Source organism: Aspergillus neoniger (genome assembly GCF_003184625.1).
Source record: "Aspergillus neoniger CBS 115656 unplaced genomic scaffold BO87scaffold_14, whole genome shotgun sequence".
NCBI lineage: Eukaryota > Fungi > Ascomycota > Eurotiomycetes > Eurotiales > Aspergillaceae > Aspergillus > Aspergillus neoniger.
This window is the reverse complement of record NW_020291142.1, coordinates 824820-843176: the sequence shown is the minus strand read 5'-3', so window position 1 is coordinate 843176 and position 18357 is coordinate 824820. Positions and strand designations below refer to the sequence as shown.

The 18357-nt window shown below is 51.5% G+C and overlaps 8 protein-coding genes across 8 annotated transcripts; 3 read left to right on the top strand and 5 right to left on the bottom strand.

Annotated features, from left to right (window-relative positions):
- Positions 1-24: 24 nt before the first annotated feature.
- On the top strand, positions 25-2126 carry BO87DRAFT_425649 (HSF-type DNA-binding domain protein; the record flags this gene model as incomplete). The annotated part of the gene is made up of 6 exons (XM_025627317.1): positions 25-371; positions 488-586; positions 651-718; positions 781-1124; positions 1197-1266; positions 1327-2126. 6 exons carry the CDS (start codon positions 25-27, stop codon positions 2124-2126), a joined length of 1728 nt encoding a protein of 575 aa, XP_025480460.1.
- A 646-nt stretch (positions 2127-2772) lies between these two features.
- Positions 2773-3744, bottom strand: BO87DRAFT_415695 (DUF3245 domain-containing protein). Its single transcript, XM_025626706.1, has 2 exons — positions 3516-3744; positions 2773-3373 (listed from the first exon to the last, which is right to left on the bottom strand). Exons 1-2 carry the CDS (start codon positions 3698-3700, stop codon positions 2857-2859), a joined length of 702 nt encoding a protein of 233 aa, XP_025480459.1. The 5' UTR covers positions 3701-3744; the 3' UTR covers positions 2773-2856.
- Positions 3745-4015: 271 nt separating this feature from the next.
- Positions 4016-5075, bottom strand: BO87DRAFT_376289 (oxidoreductase-like domain-containing protein). The gene has a single exon (XM_025623260.1). The coding sequence runs from the start codon at positions 4981-4983 to the stop codon at positions 4213-4215; it is 771 nt and encodes a 256-aa protein (XP_025480458.1). The 5' UTR covers positions 4984-5075; the 3' UTR covers positions 4016-4212.
- Positions 5076-5160: 85 nt separating this feature from the next.
- On the top strand, positions 5161-7436 carry BO87DRAFT_46767 (uncharacterized protein). The gene is made up of 2 exons (XM_025629297.1): positions 5161-6167; positions 6223-7436. Exons 1-2 carry the CDS (start codon positions 5278-5280, stop codon positions 7190-7192), a joined length of 1860 nt encoding a protein of 619 aa, XP_025480457.1. The 5' UTR covers positions 5161-5277; the 3' UTR covers positions 7193-7436.
- Positions 7437-7599: 163 nt separating this feature from the next.
- On the bottom strand, positions 7600-9337 carry BO87DRAFT_333898 (60S ribosomal protein eL13). The gene is made up of 5 exons (XM_025620430.1): positions 9289-9337; positions 9129-9162; positions 8977-9023; positions 8676-8834; positions 7600-8534 (listed from the first exon to the last, which is right to left on the bottom strand). The coding sequence occupies exons 1-5, from the start codon at positions 9289-9291 to the stop codon at positions 8100-8102; spliced, it is 678 nt and encodes a 225-aa protein (XP_025480456.1). The 5' UTR covers positions 9292-9337; the 3' UTR covers positions 7600-8099.
- A 762-nt stretch (positions 9338-10099) lies between these two features.
- Positions 10100-11952, bottom strand: BO87DRAFT_46717 (uncharacterized protein). The gene is made up of 2 exons (XM_025629296.1): positions 11844-11952; positions 10100-11770 (listed from the first exon to the last, which is right to left on the bottom strand). Exon 2 carries the CDS (start codon positions 11712-11714, stop codon positions 10275-10277), a length of 1440 nt encoding a protein of 479 aa, XP_025480455.1. The 5' UTR covers positions 11715-11770; positions 11844-11952; the 3' UTR covers positions 10100-10274.
- A 1710-nt stretch (positions 11953-13662) lies between these two features.
- Positions 13663-16985, top strand: BO87DRAFT_46703 (uncharacterized protein). Its single transcript, XM_025629295.1, has one exon. It carries the CDS (start codon positions 13876-13878, stop codon positions 16858-16860), a length of 2985 nt encoding a protein of 994 aa, XP_025480454.1. The 5' UTR covers positions 13663-13875; the 3' UTR covers positions 16861-16985.
- On the bottom strand, positions 16935-18294 carry BO87DRAFT_376285 (uncharacterized protein). The gene has a single exon (XM_025623259.1). It carries the CDS (start codon positions 18217-18219, stop codon positions 17113-17115), a length of 1107 nt encoding a protein of 368 aa, XP_025480453.1. The 5' UTR covers positions 18220-18294; the 3' UTR covers positions 16935-17112.
- Between the last annotated feature and the right edge of the window lie 63 nt (positions 18295-18357).

The following is an 18357-nucleotide window of genomic DNA, read 5'->3' as shown; positions in this document are numbered from 1 at the left end:
CCCCCCCCTGTTCCGCCGCGCGAGATGAGCGGTCTCGCCGATCCCCCGTCCAGAAGTCCGCTTATCCTCACTGCTATCGATGCGCCCGGCAAAACCCGCAAGATTCCTGTCCTTGCCTCCTCCGTTCCTCCCTCCAGCCAGTCCACCGGTGACCCCATGGAGGTTACTCCTCCTGCCTCGGGCGCTGCGCCCCCCATCCATAGCAGTCCCGATAGCGACCGGGCGGGCGCAAGCAACACCACCGCCACCAATGGTTCTACTGAACCTTCCAATGTGAACCACCATGCCGCTCCCACTCAAGCCATCGGTGCGGCTGCTGCTGCTCAGCAGCCAAAGGTCGTTCAGACGGCCTTTATTCACAAGCTCTACAAGTACGTCGGAGGCCATTTTTGTCGTTCATTCTTCCGTTTTGTTGCATCCTATCGAATACCTCCCCCGTTCCCCTTACCCTTCACGGTTACGGGCTCGAGCTAACAACACTGTATAGTATGCTAGAGGATCCCAGTATTCAGCACCTCATCTCGTGGTCGAGTACGAATGACAGCTTCGTCATGTCCCCGACTTCCGAATTCTCCAAAGTCCTGGCGTTAGTCTTCCCCTATCGTAGCCTATCGCGCTCTGTGGGAACTAGCTGCTAACGAACAGCTCAGACAATACTTCAAGCACACCAACATTTCGTCCTTCGTCAGGCAGCTGAATATGTACGGATTTCATAAAGGTATGCGGGCTGAGACAGCAAATAGCATTGCCCCGACCGTTATTGATACACATGGATCCCAGTGAGCGATGTATTCCACACCGGTTCGCCAGACTCCGCTCTGTGGGAGTTTAAACATGGGAATGGCAACTTCAAGCGCGGAGATCTTGTGGGTTTGCGAGAGATCAAGCGGCGCGCATCCCGTCATGCATTGATCCATCGCGACTCATTTCCTGGTCACAAGGCCGCCGCCTCCCAGCCCGGCACCCCCGCTGAGCCAGTTCCCGATGTCACCGAGTCCCGTTTGATGAACCTGGAACACTCCATGTATGACTTGCATGCTCGTCTAAGGAACGCCGAAGAGGGAAATGCGACCCTTAATGCAAGATGTCAATACATGGCCGAGAGCTTAACCAGGTGTTATCACGTAAGTTGACGGGCCTCCAATGCGATCGCAACATCTAGTGGTTTTGGTTTGCTGATTCTTCTCGTCGTCCAGTGGACTCACTCAATTTCACGTTTCCTCCAAGGCATGATCCCCGATCGCGAGAGCCTTCTGTATCGAGACGGTGAGGCACATCCACCATTGATAGCCCCAACTGCAGGATTGACTAACGAGTCTGGTGTAGTGGCCTCCATGCAGGCGGAATTGGAGAAGCACCTTGAGGCTGTGCGGGCCCTGGAGCATCCTCCGGACCCATATTTGGCTGTCCGACAACCCTACGTCACCGGCATTTCTGGCGATGCAGGTCCGCCGCTGTCGCCGCGCCAAATGCCCCCGGAAGAGAGTCGCCGCCCATCGATGCTGGACCCCTCGAGGGCCGGTATGATTCGGCCCCCTGTCCCCCCTCATCTGGCCGTCTCTCCGCGGCGGTACGGGTCAATTGGCGCTGGAAATTCTTCCCCCAGCTACAACCGTCCGCAAGTGCCAGCGGTCGTCACTCCGCAGCAACCCATGCCTCATCCTCTTTCGTCCGTATCCTCTCCGCCTGGGCCTAATCTTGCGCGCCGACACACTTCGGCGGACATCAGACAGCATGGTTGGCCGCCACCGGGAGTGTCGCCATTCCCTTCCGCACACCCCCCGCAGCCAACGAACCCCTGGTCTCCCTCTCGACACCGGACTCCGACGTCAAGTGAGCAATCGGTCCGAGATGTGTTAGCCCAGTATGAAATGGGTGCACCGCGGCGTCTGCAGGAACATCGACACCCAACTCCCCCTTTGCACCCCGATCAGAATCCCCCAACCGATAACGGCTGGTCTTTAGGACCTAGATTCCCTCGACACGAATCGTCCTTGCCAGCAACTCGACGTTCCAGCATGGCCAGCAATGTTCATTCGCTTCTGAACCCGGCTGATACCGCTGAACGGCCGGACGAAGACCAGCATGCTATGGCCGACGATCGGAAACGGAAGCGATTGGAATAAACTCAACTTCATCATTATTACTTGCTTCATTCATATCCTTGATCCGGGGATTCTCGCAGGAGCATTGCTTGGCGCTGATATTCGGGACCCTACCGGAATCGGAGCTATAGACTTCTTGTTCTTCGGGGCGCACGTTTTTTTATATTTGGAAAGGGGTAAAGGAAAAGCATATCACCAGGAGAAACTCACTCTCAGCCTTCATTTCTGGACTGGTACTGCATCTTGTGGAGTATTGCCCATCTGTACTTTCTGTGTTTATCTTCTTTCTGGGTGGGAACATCTACTGTACAATTGACACAACATACATGGATTCCAGCATGTGGAACCCGTGCTTACCGGGCATGGTTTGGACGGCACTAATCTGTTTTCTTCTTTTATATTTCTTGGACAGCATTGCTTTCTGATGGTGGAAGGCCCTTGCACAGAGAACCGTTCTCGGGCTGCTCCGCCTTCCTGTTGTTATATTATATACCCTGGGTTTGGGGTGGTGGTGCACGATATTGTGTGGGTATAGTAATCTAGATTTGCAGAGGACATAGTGACATCCGGCTGCAGGCGCACAATCAATGAGTCTTTTTTTGGATCTGATGAACAATTTTCGACGTATTCACAAATAACTGTACACAGTGAACTAAATGGGTATATTCATTTCCTTGAGGTTATACATCTGATTATATCGTAGACTGGGCTCCGTTAAGGTGAGGTGAGAGGGTGTCACAAATATCCTTGTTTACCTCTTCTTTCTCTTCTTCGACCGCTCAGCCAAGATCTCATCCAAGAAGCTCGTTCCCTTCTTTCTCCCCCTAGCGGGCCGTGATGAAGCTCCCGGTTGCTTGTCCAACTGATCGGCTTTGTCTTCAGTGCCATCACCGACATCACTCGTCTGCTTTGATTCTCCGGATTCACCTCCAACCGCCTCGATATCCGTCTGAGCTTGCGGTTCAGGCGCCTTGCGCTTTTTCGCTGACATAGCTTTCTTCTTCCCTATCGCCGCCGTCCGTCCCTCTTCCTCGTCATCATCATCATCCTCTTCTTCCGTTTTCGCCACCCCATTCTTAGTGGGATTTGTTGACGCAGCAGCAGCATCGTTACTGCCTCCCTTCGCAGTCGAGGCCTTCTTCGCAGCCATCACCTTCTGGTAATTCCTCCCCAGGAGCTGTTTCCGTAATTTGTCATTCGAATCCAATTCAGTCCGATTCCAACTTCCATCCACGGCTTTAGTAGGGAGTGGTGCACCGACTCCTAATCTATACATTGGATTCATTGTTAGTTATGATATTTCTATCAATTGTTGCATTTTCTCTTCGAAACCCTCCTCTACCCTCGGAAGATACTCCAGAGAAAGTAAAGAAAGCATAGATAATGAAAGAAAACGAAAGAGTAACATACGTCTCCGGAACCGCCGTGAAAATCTCATCCTCTTCTCGTTGTAATTCCTCTTCGGTTTTCTTGCTGTTCGCTTGGTCGTCTGTCGTCGGTGCAGGTAGCCATGAGGCAACGAGACGCTGGCTTCGAGCTAGCGCTACATTTGCCTTATTGAGGATTATGTCTGTTTCTGATTTCGATGTCGACATTTTGTCTGCTTTTTTGTCTATTTTGTTATTGGGTTTTTCGGTGGTTTGATTGCTCGATATGGATGGAACTTTTTGCGATAGCAGGGCGGGATTCGGTGGCAGAATTTCTGGGCGGTGGAGTGCGGGACTGCTTTTTTTGGGAGGGGATAGGTAGTATTAGAGGTAGTATATTATTGATGGGGGTTGTGATCTTGGTCATATCGAGAGAATAATTCTATCTGGTAGGTAAGTAGTACATGATGGCTAGATTTCGTCATTTGGACGACTACAATTTCATGTGAATGTCTACTGGCTTTAGGATCATTATGCTTCCCTGTCACCTGCATATATAATCTCAGCACCACCATGGCGGAGCAATATATACATTCTCTACATCTAAACAGCAGTAGTATAGTCTATGTACAAATCTAGTCCAAACACCAAGCTAATCCACATCAATCATCATACAAGGGTATTCGTAGTAGAGAAGAGAAAAATGCCACTAAGCAGAAAGAAATGTACTGGGCATCATTTCACACCGATTCCTGCTGATGCCGTTGCTTCAGTTTCTTCTCCGTCTTCATGAACTCTCGAATCCCCACAGGGATACTCGCAAACAAGTCATCGTCCGAAGAAGGCGCCGACCAATTGGCCTCACTGCCACCACCATCGTCATCCATGCTCATGCTGGCTGAGTGGACTTCTGCTCGTGGGGTATGCCGCATATCCGAGGCATCACTTTTGGTCGCACCCTTCGCCTTGGCTTGTTCAAGCCTGAAGGCCCAGTCCTCCAGCTCGTCTCGGAAATCGTCCCATACGCAGTGGACACAGCCACTCATGCAGCAATTGTCGGGCTCCTCCGGCCGAGGAGGGATGGCCACCCCGTTTATGGTTTTCCAAGTCGTATCCGGTGCGGAGCCCGGATCGTAGCGTGAGGACCGGCCGGGACCAGCTAACCGAGTGCCGAAGACAATGGCCATCTTTTCCTGTGGTGTTTGCGCCTCTGACTTGGGCTCTTCTGTCTTGGTATCGGTTGTTGCGTGGTGTCGGTAGGGTGAGCGAGTGGACAAAATATCGTAGTAATAACCCGATAGCGGATGCGCTTGACGGGATTTGGAGTCATTCAAACCGCCCGCCTGTGTGTCTTGAACGGTGGCATATCTGCGGGTGCTGGAGCGCCGAATGAATGGGGTAACGGCACGTGGTCGGGTCAAGCGAGATGCATCGGGTATGCGCGAACCGGAAAGACAGACATGACAACGTCTGAGGAGGGGCGAACGAATCGCCAGACAAGGAGCGTCCATGGTGAAGTTGGAGTTGCGACAAGAAGAAGAGGAAGATCGGAAAGAGATGGCAGAAGATGAGAAAGCGGCGGTTATGTCATAATCCCGAGGCTGCAAACAGTGCAAACCGGCAAAGCAGTGGATGTTGTTGTTGATGTTTGGAGATAGCGCTTCCCACGGACGCTGCTCTATCCCCTCTGCGGAGGTTGTCTTTTCTTGATTTCGCATGGACGGCTGATTAGGTGTTTTGTCTTCACCTCTTCACGAGCCGTTACACAAGCGACCCCGACCGTGACCTTCGTCAGCGCGTCGCAAATGAACGACCCCGCGCCTTCTCAGGATGACCCCCAGCAGCGCACCAGTCAACGAATGTCCTACCAAGCTCCCACTAGAGCGAGCTTAGCCAGATCGCATCCCATCCTTCTCGAGACTGAGAATAATAAGTCTCCGGCGAAAACCATGCAGAAACCGAATCAAGCCCGAACGAGAGCGCTCGGTCTACGAGACCGCAAGGCACTGAGACCGTCCTTGACCTCGACTGCCAGCCCTCTGGGCTCCCTCAAGGGTAGCAAACAGTCGCCTGCATCATCCCTTTCTGGCCGTCGCTCTAGCGGTCTGGCTGCTTTTGCGGCGCCTCCAAGGCGAGTCTCAACAAGAATTACTGCCTCCGATCTCGTGTTCCGGTCCCCATCTGCATCCCAACAGAGTACAGAAAAATTACCACCACCTACCGATACCCCGGAAAACCAATTGGCGTCGGAACTGGACAGCGCGACCGGTGATATAGATGCGAATGAGGCTTTACCACAACCGTCATTCCAGGACATCCTAGACGAGCCAGACCTGCCACCGACGCCGACCCAGTTGGGCCTGGAACGGCCTCCAGGGCGGCCAAAAGGACTTCTAAGCAGTAGCCCGAGCTCGCAACAGGGAAAGTGGGGGAAAAGAAGGAATACAGATGGTCGAGAACAAAGCCCGTCAAAGCTGAGGAAAGTCGACTATGGCGAGGCAGGAGAATCCGCGGATTCAGGCCTCTTGTTGGATCGGACTTCCTTACCGGAGGAGATTTTGACGAAGCGCAAATTGAAGAACAAACTCGCTTCTGAACTACAGCAATTGAGGAACGAAATCTCGGAACTGGAGACGTGGTCGAAAGACCTGGCGCAAGATGAAGCCGGTGATGAGCGAGGATTGACCGGGTTAATGTGAGTTGCACACGCTTGTCCCGCCGTCAATGACTTGCCACTGACCGGCCAACAGTACTTTGTTAACAGCAACGAATCCTCCTCAATCGACTCCAACGGTCTCAGGGGAAACCTCCATATCGTCTCTCATCTCTTCATTACTCCCTTTTGCCACCAAGGGACCCCCGAAACCCCCGCCCGAGGCCCCTCCAGTGAACCCATTTGCGCTTGGAGAGCATGCGCAAACAGAAGCATATCTAACAGCCCTTGCGCCGTTACAGCTTACGGCGTACTCTGAAACCATACCTAATTCCACCCCCAACCTTGTCTTGGAGAGACATACTCTCCAGTTTTCCGCCCCGCCTCCCTTCCCTTCCAACCGCTACAAAGTATCTGTAACCTGCGACGTCAACCCAGAAACACAAAGCTTGGTCTCCATATCATTTGCTTCACAGGCGAATGGAGAAGATACAAGGACCCCAGAGGATCTACGGCGTTGGATCGACACCAGGCTTGCCAATCCATTGCTTAAGCTAGATGTCACAGGTCTGTGCTGGGGCATTAACCGATACTGGGAGGCCATGGTATCGCGTGCTGAGTTATGGTTACACATGGAGGAGCAACATGCAGAATTAATCAGTGGACATGCGAAACGGGACCAGGTGACTAAATCGAAGAGCGCAAGCTCGCAACCCCTTGGCATGTCAGAACTGCGTCAAATTCTCCCGCACCTCGAGCGCACGTCTATGCTCTTCGAATCCAAGAGCGGCTCACCGAAAGTTCTTGTGTCATGCCAATTAACACTGGACGAGTGGACAAGTGAGCCACAACTAGCACCGGGACTCAGCGTTTCTCTATTATCCGAGTTCGACAGCGGCTCCAGGCGCAAGGTGGATCAGGAATCCAAACGCCTGTTCCAATCCATCTTGAATCCGAACGAGAACAACCAAGCTGGAAGTAGCGGCAGCGGAGTCTCTGCTAGCACAATTCTAAGAGCTACAGACTGCGTCTTGCGCGCTTTGCTCAGTACTAACTCCAAGAAATGAATACCCGGATCATATATGACATAATCAAGTGCTAGTTTAGTTGGAATAGACGGATGTCAAAGGCGTTTTCCTCAATTTGGATGGGATGGGAAGCGATAGGGGGTTGTCGACGTCGGCGTCGTCGGCGAATTAGTTCAGCGGTCTTTGTCAATTTATCGAATCCTTCGGGTTTACTTTCTTTTCATGTAATATATACGCTCCTGACCTGGCATCTCATGCCCGGTGAATTCATTGGATATGGATCTTGTATTGGATGGCACTAACTTTGTATCTACCTGGGTGGCTTGCAGAGGAAGTGTGTGAGATCTAGGCTATGGCAGCTGGCTAATAGTATAAATCGCGATAGTAACCCCATTAGGAAAGTATGACCATAAGATTATATGCAAGGATCTTATCAGACAAGCTGGGCTGCATGACAGTTATCCACATACAGTTAAAATTCATGCCGAAACTACGAACTAACATCTACAAGATAACGAGGTGGGCACATTGAATATACTCCGTATATCATCGCATTTGTACACTAGCTTGCTCCGTGCCTCTGCGTGCTTCAAGTCTACCGTTTCCAAGTGGGTATTTTTGAGATAAACCCGAAGCCTGAGGCTCGGTTCCCGCGTCCTTCGGTAGATAGATCGAATGGGCAAAATCGTCCGGAAGGAACATAAAGATAAAGACGACAAAGAAAAGGAGGTTGGGGTCTTCACTTCATTCGCGTTAGGGTGGGGAGCTAGTAGCTTTTCTGGAGACATGAAAATTTGGGACATTTGCATTTCGAGGGGGTTTCGGAGCTTTTTATGTTAAGGACAAAGGTGAAAACGGAAAATAGAGGAGCGACGCCATGCCACACAAGGTACTAATCCCCGACTTGAAAATTGACCCGATCATCATTAGCTGTGATTCAAGATATCTATTTCTTGGCGGCAGACTCCTCATCAGCCTTGGCCTTAGCACGCTTCTCCCGGATACCCTTGTAGCGAGCCTCGCTGCGGGCCTCACGCAGCCGGCGGTAAGCAGCCTCCTCACCCTTGGGGAGGTCGTCACGCTTGACCTCGGTGACGGCCTCAGCGAGAGTGGCGTTCTTGATGGGGAGGGCACCACCGACACGGGTGGCGAAGCCCTCGGTCTTGCCCTCGGCGAAAGCAGCCTTGGCAGCGTTGACCTCCTCAGCGGAAGAGTCAAGCTTCTTGAACTGACCGCTCTTGCGGGGGAAGAGGATCAGGCGAGCCTTGTAGTCCTGGAGGCGAGCAACATTGGCGACGAGCGACTCCTTGGAGTAGTTGACACGGCGGTGGTCAACGGCGATACCGACGGTGCGAGCGAGCTTCTTGGGGATACCAGCTTCCTATAGTGCGAGAAAAAAAATAATCATGTAAGCCTCGGTCCAATATATTCGTCCTGCCCAGTCGCCAGGGCTGATTTCCAAGCGCCATCACCAGTTTCTTCTTTCTGGTGACATTGTCTTGCACACAAGGGACGAATTTACCTTCAGCTCAGCAAGGGTGAAACCACGGCCAGCACGGACACGGCGGTTGTACTTGACGGTAGGGCAGCGCACAACGGGGCGCAGCTGGTCAACCGGACGAGGAGCAACAGCGGCGGCCTTAGCGAGACGGGCCTCACGACGGCGGTGCTTGCGGCCAGGCTATTGAAGCAAAAAAATACATGTCAGTCCACCACGCATATAGGAAAAAATTTTCCCATCCCGTATTCTTTTCCAAATAGGCGAGTCGCTCGTTGTAGGTAGGAATCGGTTGGGTAAAAGGATTTTATTTTCGAGAGCGTACCTGGTCGAAGTGCACGCGGACACGACGCTGCCAGTCCTTGTGGAAGTCTGAAATCGAAACCCATCAGTCCATATTATTCCAGCCGGCCAGTTGAAACCCGATATATTGATAAATATCCACCATCGTATCCTTCCTCGAGCAGGTTCACTCACGCTGGTTGAGAATCTGGTTGTTGTGCTTGATCGCCTATATCCACCAAGAGGTTCCAGGTCAGCACATGAAGTCCTTTGCGAAAAAAAAAAAAATAGCGTCCGATCATCAATTTGACAATCTAGCGACGCCATTTGAACAATATTGGATAGAATAACGCACCATTGTGACGGATGGGGATCAAGGCCGGGAGATTGTCGTCGTCGTCGTGGGTGGTTGCTGGTCGTATCTCAAAACTCCTCGTCTCACTATTAGGTGGAACTTTTTTTGGTGTGGCCAACCGCGCAGAGCCGCATCGCCTCGCTTAGCGAGCCCTACCCTGCTTACCCGTTTCGGAAGGTCACCCCCAGACTTTCTCCGTGGCAGAACGGTTCTTGGGATCTGGGACTGCCATCCAGACTCGACTAGGATGATTGGAGTCTTATGTTACATGTGTATCTACGTCAAATATTATTCTCATTGCCTGGTGGTAGGCTCACTGGCTGCTGGAGTGTTGCGACTCAGGCTGTGCTTCTACTCTTTGCGACCGACCGCCCGTACTGTATTGTTCTTCCCTGGTACTAGTTACTTCCAGGTAAGTTCGTTGCCGTACACGCTTGTTACATCGTTACACGCTGAGTAAGACCCATGTGACTTGGCGGTTCGACGAACTTGGAAGTTATCAGGAGGACCCTCTGCGAGCCATCTACCAAAGCAGTATATGGAATTATTCGCTCGACCGATTGCAGATGATACATCAGTTAACAATATCTTATTCATGATGACATTATGTCCAAATCTGCCCAACTATTCGTATTGAAGCCATCGACATACTGAGAAACCATAGAGATACTCCTGTGTGATAAATCCCAGAACCAGTTGCCAATAAGTCGTAGTACCCTTAGAAAAAACACCCGGTGCCCCATCGGATTTTACAGTTCATCATTCGTCACAGACCCCCAGGAAGGGAAGAAAAGTACATAAGAAACAAAGTCAAGATCCAAGCAGCACCCGCTTTGAATAGCAAGCATATCCAGCCATAACCAGCTTTGACCCGCAAAAGTGATATGCGACTAGAAGTCGTGGCGGTGAGGAAGTAGATAGTAGATAGACAGCTAGAAGCCCGGTATACGTGATACACACGCTCCATGGTTGTGCACGGGTCATGCTTATTTATTCCAGGTGTCAATGCCGAGACCCACCCTCTCCTCCGCTTTCATTTTCTTCGAAGACGCACCATCAAAACTCGCCTTGCGTTTAAGACCAGTCGATGGACGCTCAACACCTGATTTCCTCACTTGGCCAAACAATTTGGTCTGCAACAGTGTGCTGGACTTGGGTGCATTCGCGATGCCTCGGCTCTCACGACGGTTGCTGAAAGCGTGGGGACGAAGCATGCTGCTAGCAAGAGCTCCAGCCTCTGATGCTGGGACGTCTTCCTCCGTTTCAGCCTCCTCGATGTCGGACGCCGATATAGTGCTGTCTCGATCACGGTGGCTATCATGAGACTCCCTGCCCGGTGTGTTATATTGGTTCCCTCCAGAGGCCATCCGAGCACGAGACGGTGTTACGGGAACGGAGGCGAGTGTGTGGTTTCCACGCATCTGGCCATCATTATGCTGCTTATAAGTACGGTTCCGGTGTGGTGTGGATGTGACACTCGGTGATCCTCGATTGAGGACACGGTCGGCAGCAAGGAGTTGCGCAAACGGGTCATGGCTATCGCTACCGTTCATCTGATGGCCATCGTGCTCCACATAGTGAGGTACAGGCCTCCTCTGAGAAGCTTGCATTTCTCTCTGGGGGCTGGGTGACATTGGACCATGTTCAATCATCTGAGAGAAATGCTTCCGGTTGTCTCTGATACGCTCTTTCAGCAACTTGTTTTCTTCCTCAAGAAGGTCTGACCTCTCCTTCTCTTGCTCAATTAGCTTCTTAGCCCGACGCAACCGCCGATCAAGTGTGGCATTTACTCTTCCAAGCTCTTGATTGCGCTTAAGTGCAAGCTCTAGCTCCACATTAGAAATCTGCTGCACTGCTTTGATTTCAGGTTGGCAATGACGGCTTCGATACTCAGAGCTCTGAATGATCTCGACCTCTCTTCTAGCGAGCTGATGCTCTACCTCGGCACGCTTGATAGCTTCGTTACTAGTAAACGATAGCAGACTATTTTGTAGCTTGAAGTGCAGAGCCGACATGCGAGCCTCTTGGGCAACACTCAACAGGTCTTTAGCCATTGCTCGGAGCTTCGACTCATCGGCGGTATCGAGATCATCGGCAGTGGGAAGGTTTTCTGAGGCGCCATAGGCAACACAGAGGGTCTTTTGCATATCGGGAGGAGAAGCTAGCAAGGAGCTCGAAGTAGATCTTGACCGTTGGCGCGGGGCTCCGGGAATTTGTGATGATGGCGGCGGCGTCATATCAGATGAAGGTAGCGAGGGTGATAAAGATTTACTCTGGTCGGAATGTGATGCCGGGATTCCAGCGCCTACACTCAGGTCTGGGGATGCAGATAGACTTGCACGTTGCATGGGCGTTGCGGGGCCGGTGATCTCTGCAGGAGGGGCAAGGGAGCCTTGCGAGAGCTGAGAATCAGGATCTTGCGACATGACAGATATCAATATGTAGAAACAGGTAAGTGATACCCGTCGACAGGAATGTTTGACTAGAAGTAGGTCAGCATTGGCTGCATCAATGCGTTGTATTGAACAGTTGTCGTGGGGCGGTCAGACGCATACCAGATCCGAAACACGATCGATCAAAACTACGGCTAGTTTGATGAGCTCGCTAGGATGAAGTTGATTGTTTAAGCACGGTTGCTGTGTAGAGCCCCTAAGGGCAGGAGCGGAAAGAAGAAGAGAGATATCCTAGAAGGAGCAAGACCACGATGCAATTGAGGATTGACTGCCACAAATCGGATGTCCTCGAGTCGCTCTATGATGGATAGCTGGGTCGGTGCGCTTATCACTGATAGGGCCGTTGAAGCACGTTGGTTGGACCGAAGCAAGGCACTCAATAGGCGATAAGGAGGCGGTAGCAGAGAGTCCCGAGCGGAAGACCTAAGATAGGGGAGTGATAGACGGCTGATGGAAGACGTTTCCAGAGAGCAAGGGGAATCGGAGAGGGGTATTGCAGATGATAGAGATAGGTGAACAAGATGAAGGAAGTAAGGAGCGCGCCGGCGGAGGGACGGTTTGATGCCTTAAGGATGTTTGTTGCGGGCGATGCGCATTTCGGGGAGGCTGGGAAGTCGCTTGCGATGCTCAGCCTCGACCAACCACGACCAACCACCCGCTCCCACGTGAGCCCAGCCGCGCGCTAATCCTTCACTTTGCCTGATCCAGCTAGCGTCCAGATCCGCGACACTCAGCAAAAGGTAAACACAAGCCGAACCCCATGGGCCACAGCTATCGTCACTCGGGCAACCGATGGTACTGGATTCATATTGATCCTGATTCAGTATTTAGACCTTCTTTGATAGGTTCAATGGTTTAGGTTCTATTAAACACGGCCCAACATGCTTAGTTTGCCAAGTGATTAGCAACATTCCTCTCATCTCAAATCTACTGTATGACTACTCAGTAGAGAACATTATGGGGCTGTGGAATGTACGCTACGTATTCATTTTTCCGATTTCCTAGCTCTTCTCCTTGGTTGGGAGATATGTATGATTTCAAACTGGTGATCTTATATACTGGAGTAGACAATCTCGACACAGAAGAATTACTCAACGCCCGGGGATTTGCATGGGAATGGTTGGGAGAAGATAGGGTCATCTGTTATGTGAATGCCTAAGAGATCGGGAGTCGACGCCAGAATATGTGGATTTCAGGCTAAGTAGATCAGACCTGGGAATTGGTTCATCCATAAAACTAATGCGAAGCTATTGGGACAGTAGGGTCTAGACTTGCAGACACCAGGCATTCCACGTGAGTTACTTTGATGAAATATGCTTCTAAAAAGTGCGAGTTTGGGCTTAAATGCCAACGCTATCACAAGGAAACTTAATATATTATGTAAATATCACTAGTTACATGATTTTAGCACTTGTAGATCCAGACTTTGGTAGTAGATAAGGCCTAAGCAAAGGTTTATTCGTAACCATGGCATATGGGACGCGGAGCCACTAGTAGTTCCGTGTACTAGATAGAGTAAGGCTCCATATTTGACCATGACATACAGCTGGCTTCTTGCTAGTGACAGGTTCGTTTAGCGACAGGCTGAAGAAGCAGTGTCCACTATCTATTTATGGAGACTGGTCCTCATGGATGATAATGTCAGCGACTTGTCACATCTGTAACCATCTTGCCTGCCTGTAGCCCATACAAGTTGCACTATAGAGCTGCTATTGCTAGATAGTACATATGCAATCTTTTTCCTCAAGCTGAAGGAGCAAACTATATATCTCAAACCTGTCCTGGGTCTCCTCCAGTTCCATCGGGACGATCACGCCGATGTGGGGAGCGGATCAGGGATCTGGCGGCCTCAGGCAGCAGCACATGCGGCGATTTCCCCTCGTGGGAAGTTGTAAACAATAATTCATTCCGGCCTCAAGTCCCTGAGGACAGCACTTCAGCAAGAATCATCGCTATTGCGCTCGTGTATCGCACCATCCCGATCCTGTTACTCAAGCGTCCCACTGCCATATCTAATCGTCATGTCTCTCCTCCTGTGAGCGAATTACACCAACTAGAACTCTCACAATCCGCATCACCATACCTGGCACTTTCGTCCACAAGTGCTTAATCTCCATTTACAACCCACGGAAAGATGGATAACCCACAGAAGACACCCAGCCGACCGAGTGGCATACCTCGCTTGGCCTCCAGATTACCTCTACCGACGTCTGCCGCCAATAAATCCCTGCGTCCCTCCCCCTCACGCGAGAAGCTACAAACCGACCCAGGTCTCCATGCCAGTCGTTTGAGCAGACCTTCTCAGGAGCCCGTCTTCAAAAAGCCCCTACCGAAATATACGGTGCCAAAGAAGCCCTTAGGTACTCAGCGACAAGAAAGAGATATCTCTCAGACAAGGACAAGCGATGCGGGGGGAACAGAACCCGAAGGGGCAGCAAACAACAAATCCCTTTATCTGGAGGCCGACTATGCACCGGCTCATGATGCAGAGCCTCGGGGTCGCACACGACCATCACTGTCCGAACGAACAATCGAGACTCTTTCCCAAATCCCTCCTTCGCCTAGACCGCAGAGCAGACAATCCAGTAGTTTCTTCGGCGCAACTAGTCCCATGCGCTCGCCGTCTCGTCCGCCGTCTGCAATGACAAGCTATTCAAGGTCGCCGTCAAGGTCATCTTCTCGCCAACCAAGTGGAAGCGACTACCTTTCCCGTCCATCCTCGTCCATGCGTCTTCCGTCGAGGAGTGGTCCATCGTTTTCTGCGAACAGTGCAGCATCCGACCAAAGCTCCATCCCAAACACAGATAGTCCATCGAAACTGAAACCGCCTTCTACTAGGATAACACCCTACGGCCGGAAAAGCGACGTGACATCCGCTTCCAATCCTCGTCAAGCACCTACCAGGGTGTCTACGAGGCCCGCAGAACCTACTGTAGATGCTCCGCAGGATCGCCTCGAAGTGAAGAAAACCCGGAAGGTCCAGCAGAGTCTCTCCGCCCAGAGGCCATCCTTAATGGGTACACGGTCGCCATCGGCAAAATCCACTTCATCAGATCTTACTCCGGAACAGCAGACTGAGATGGAAACAAGAAAGGTCTCGAAATCATCTAGCGCTCTAAGAGAAAGTATCGCAAAGGCGAAAGCCGCGCGCAAGGCCGAGGCTCAGAAAGCCACGAAGCCGACAACTGCAGCCGATGGGTTCAATTTTGATACGGAAGATCCGTTCAACCAAGGTCCTAAGGATCCAAACCATGGACTTTTGCGAAAGCGCATTGATGCAGGTCGAACTTCCGGTCACTTGAATATCGCGGCTATGTCTCTTAAAGAATTGCCAAAAGAAGTCATGACAATGTACGACTTCGATACCAATTCCACCTCCGATTGGTATGAAAGTGTGGACCTTGTTAAATTTATCGCTGCGGATAACGAATTCACGGAGCTCCCCGATGATGCATTCCCCGATATCGATGCACACGAGCTAGACCCAGAAGTTGACGAAAGGGGAAATCAATTTGGCGGGCTCGAACTTTTAGACCTTCATGGCAATATTCTGCAATCGCTACCAATAGGCCTCAGAAGGCTGGAGCGGCTGCACACCCTGAACCTATCAAACAACAATCTCAGTATGGACGACATAAATGTTGTTATGGTCCTATCAACTCTCAGGGATCTGAGACTCGCCAGGAACAAGCTTCAAGGAGGTCTCACTGCGGATATCGGACGCCTTTGCAACCTGGAAGTACTGGAATTGCACGAGAACTCATTAACAGAGCTTCCTGGAGAGCTAGCAAAACTGGCTTCCCTCCGAGTCTTAAACGTGGGAAATAACCATTTAAGCACTTTACCATTCGAAGAATTGCACATGCTCCCACTCAAGGAGCTCCACGCCCCGAAAAACAAATTGAAGGGGACTCTCTTGCCAGCTTCTGTGCCAAAATTCGAGACACTACAGATCTTGGACGTAGCCAGCAACGCATTGGTGAGCCTCTCGGAGAACAATGGCCTCGAACTTCCCAATTTGCAGACTCTAGCAATCAACACGAACCGCATTCAATCTCTACCTGATGTTTCATCGTGGCAAGCTCTCCTGACCTTGTTAGCGGAAGATAACAGTTTATCAGAACTTCCTCACGGGTTCACTGACCTGAAAAATATCAGGAACGTGGACTTCACTGGTAACGATATTTCAAGACTGGACGAGAGGATCGGCTTGATGGAGAGTCTCGTCACCTTCCGCATAGCCAATAATCCCCTGCGGGAGCGCAAGTTTCTGAGCATGAACACGGAGGACCTGAAGCGCGATTTGCGTAACCGATGCGAACCGGAACCGCAAGATACAGACGACGAAGGTTCTGTTGCGACTCAGTTTACGTTGGCGCCAGAAACACCGGTCCAGACGGCGTCCTGGCAGATCAAGTCTGGTGGTGTCGTCGACAGGTCCTACACCGATCTGCGGGATGTAGAAGTACAGGAGTTGGAACGCATCGATTTCCACGAAGTCCGATGCCTCCAATTACAACACAACGAGTTACAATGCTTCCCTGTTCCAGCGCTCAGCATGCTCGCATCAAACCTAGCTGACCTGGATCTTTCGAATAACCCGCTCAATACTGCATCTCTCTTCTCAGGGCCCCTTGCCCTTCCCTCTCTTCAGAATCTCACCATTACCGCCGCCGGCTTGACTACACTTGAGCCGCTACTAAATAGCCTTACTGCTCCAGGTCTCACCTACCTAGATGTCTCATCCAACCGCCTCTCCGGACCGCTTCCTGCCATGCGCCGGAGCTACCCGAACCTGACAACATTACTGGCTTCTGATAACCGAATCAGCAGTCTCGAATTTGAAGCTGTGCAGGGTCTGCAGGTTCTAGACGTAGGAAACAACGATATTGGCGTCCTGCCGCCGAAGCTCGGCCTGTTAAGGGCCGAAGGGTCTAGCAAGAATTGGGGCAACGGCTCGCCCTTGCGACGCTTCGAAGTGGCAGGAAACAGTTTTCGGGTTCCGCGTTGGCAGGTGGTAGCCAAGGGGACTGATGCGGTTCTCGAATGGCTCAAAGATCGTATCTCTGAAGATGAACTACGCGAGTGGGAATCGGGCGACGAATCGAACGATGAGTAAATCTGCAGCATAATGTGTGAATAGGTACACTTAAGATCGAGGAGATCTGCTTGGAGGACACTTGATTTCGGCTTCTTGACTCATGTATATTATACCATCTAAAGCGCACATACATACAAAGCATTGGTATCTAATATCTCGCAACCTGATCGTGACTATGTACTCTCCCGGGAAGACCTCACTGCTGCTACATAAGCATATTGCTTAAGAACCTATCCTGGGGTTCTGATAAATGGTATTGCGCATGCCTATTCACTGCGTCGCATCGATAACAGACTTGCTAACTTGGTCCATGACCTTCAGCCAAGTCCTGGCCCAAGTGGTGAACTTGTCCTCCTTCTCTTGCGGCGCATCGGCGGAATCAGTCACATCCAAGGGAAGACTAGCTAGATTGACGGCCTTGACAGCGCAATCCTTTGTCTTGCGCATGTATTCGAGGGATTTCTCTATATTCGCCTCGTACAACGCGCCGGCTACCTCGTCAATATGGCCAGGAATCTGCTGCAGATACTTCATCAGGTTTTCCAACTTGCCGACGAGTGATGGCGAATCGGAAGTTTTCTTTAGTCGATTGGCCGTGATGGTGGGGTATATCTGGGAGACCGGTTTCAGGATCCGGAGAGCCGACTTCTTCTGCTTGTGAAGAGCTGCCGTATCCTCATCATCATCGTCATCATCCTCCTCATCGTCATCCTCATCGGCCTTGCCCTTCCCGTCATCGCTCAAAAGGTCATCGAAGAAATCATCGCCCTCCTCATCGGGATCCCACTCCTCAATCTCCTGGACCGCATCCCGTATAAGATCTCTCCATTCCTCCACACGTCGAACCACAAACCCGACCACACCCTTCGCTGCGATATCGATCAGGACATCGCAGGAGTCCCACAAGCGCCCGGCCGCCACCGTGACCGCATCCTTCTCTGACTGCGACAAGCCGGCTTCCTTCTTCTGGGCATCATCCGCCTTGTTCGCAACCGTCTGTACCTCCTGAAGTAGTACTGTCGTTTCTTTCAGTGCCGTTTGGGTCAAAGCATGCACTTCGGATTGGAACGCCTTGGTGTGATGGGCCGGGGTGACGAGGAGTGCTGCGGCGACCAGGGAAGGCAGCACAGACTCATTCAAGGCGTTGATAACACTCGTAACAGCGGAGGGGGTAAAAGGAGAAGTAATCGTAAGGAGCGAGAGCTTGGTGGCTTGCGATTTCAGGGTTGCCGACGCGGCGGAGAGGAGGGGTAAAGCATCTTTTGCGGAGAGGTCGGTGGAAGAGGAAATATCGCTGGAAGGGGAGGCAAGGGCACCCTGGAATTGTTCCAGGAGCGTCAAGCTCGTGGTCAAGGTGGATTGGAGTTTCTGCGACATCTTGAGGCGGTTGCGCTGTTCGGAACGAGCCGGTTTGTTGACTGGCTTATTGGAAGGAAAGCGATGCGGATGGACTGGACGGGCGGAGAAATTTGTTGTTGCTGCGGGGCGCCTTCAACTTTCCTTCTGATTAGGGTT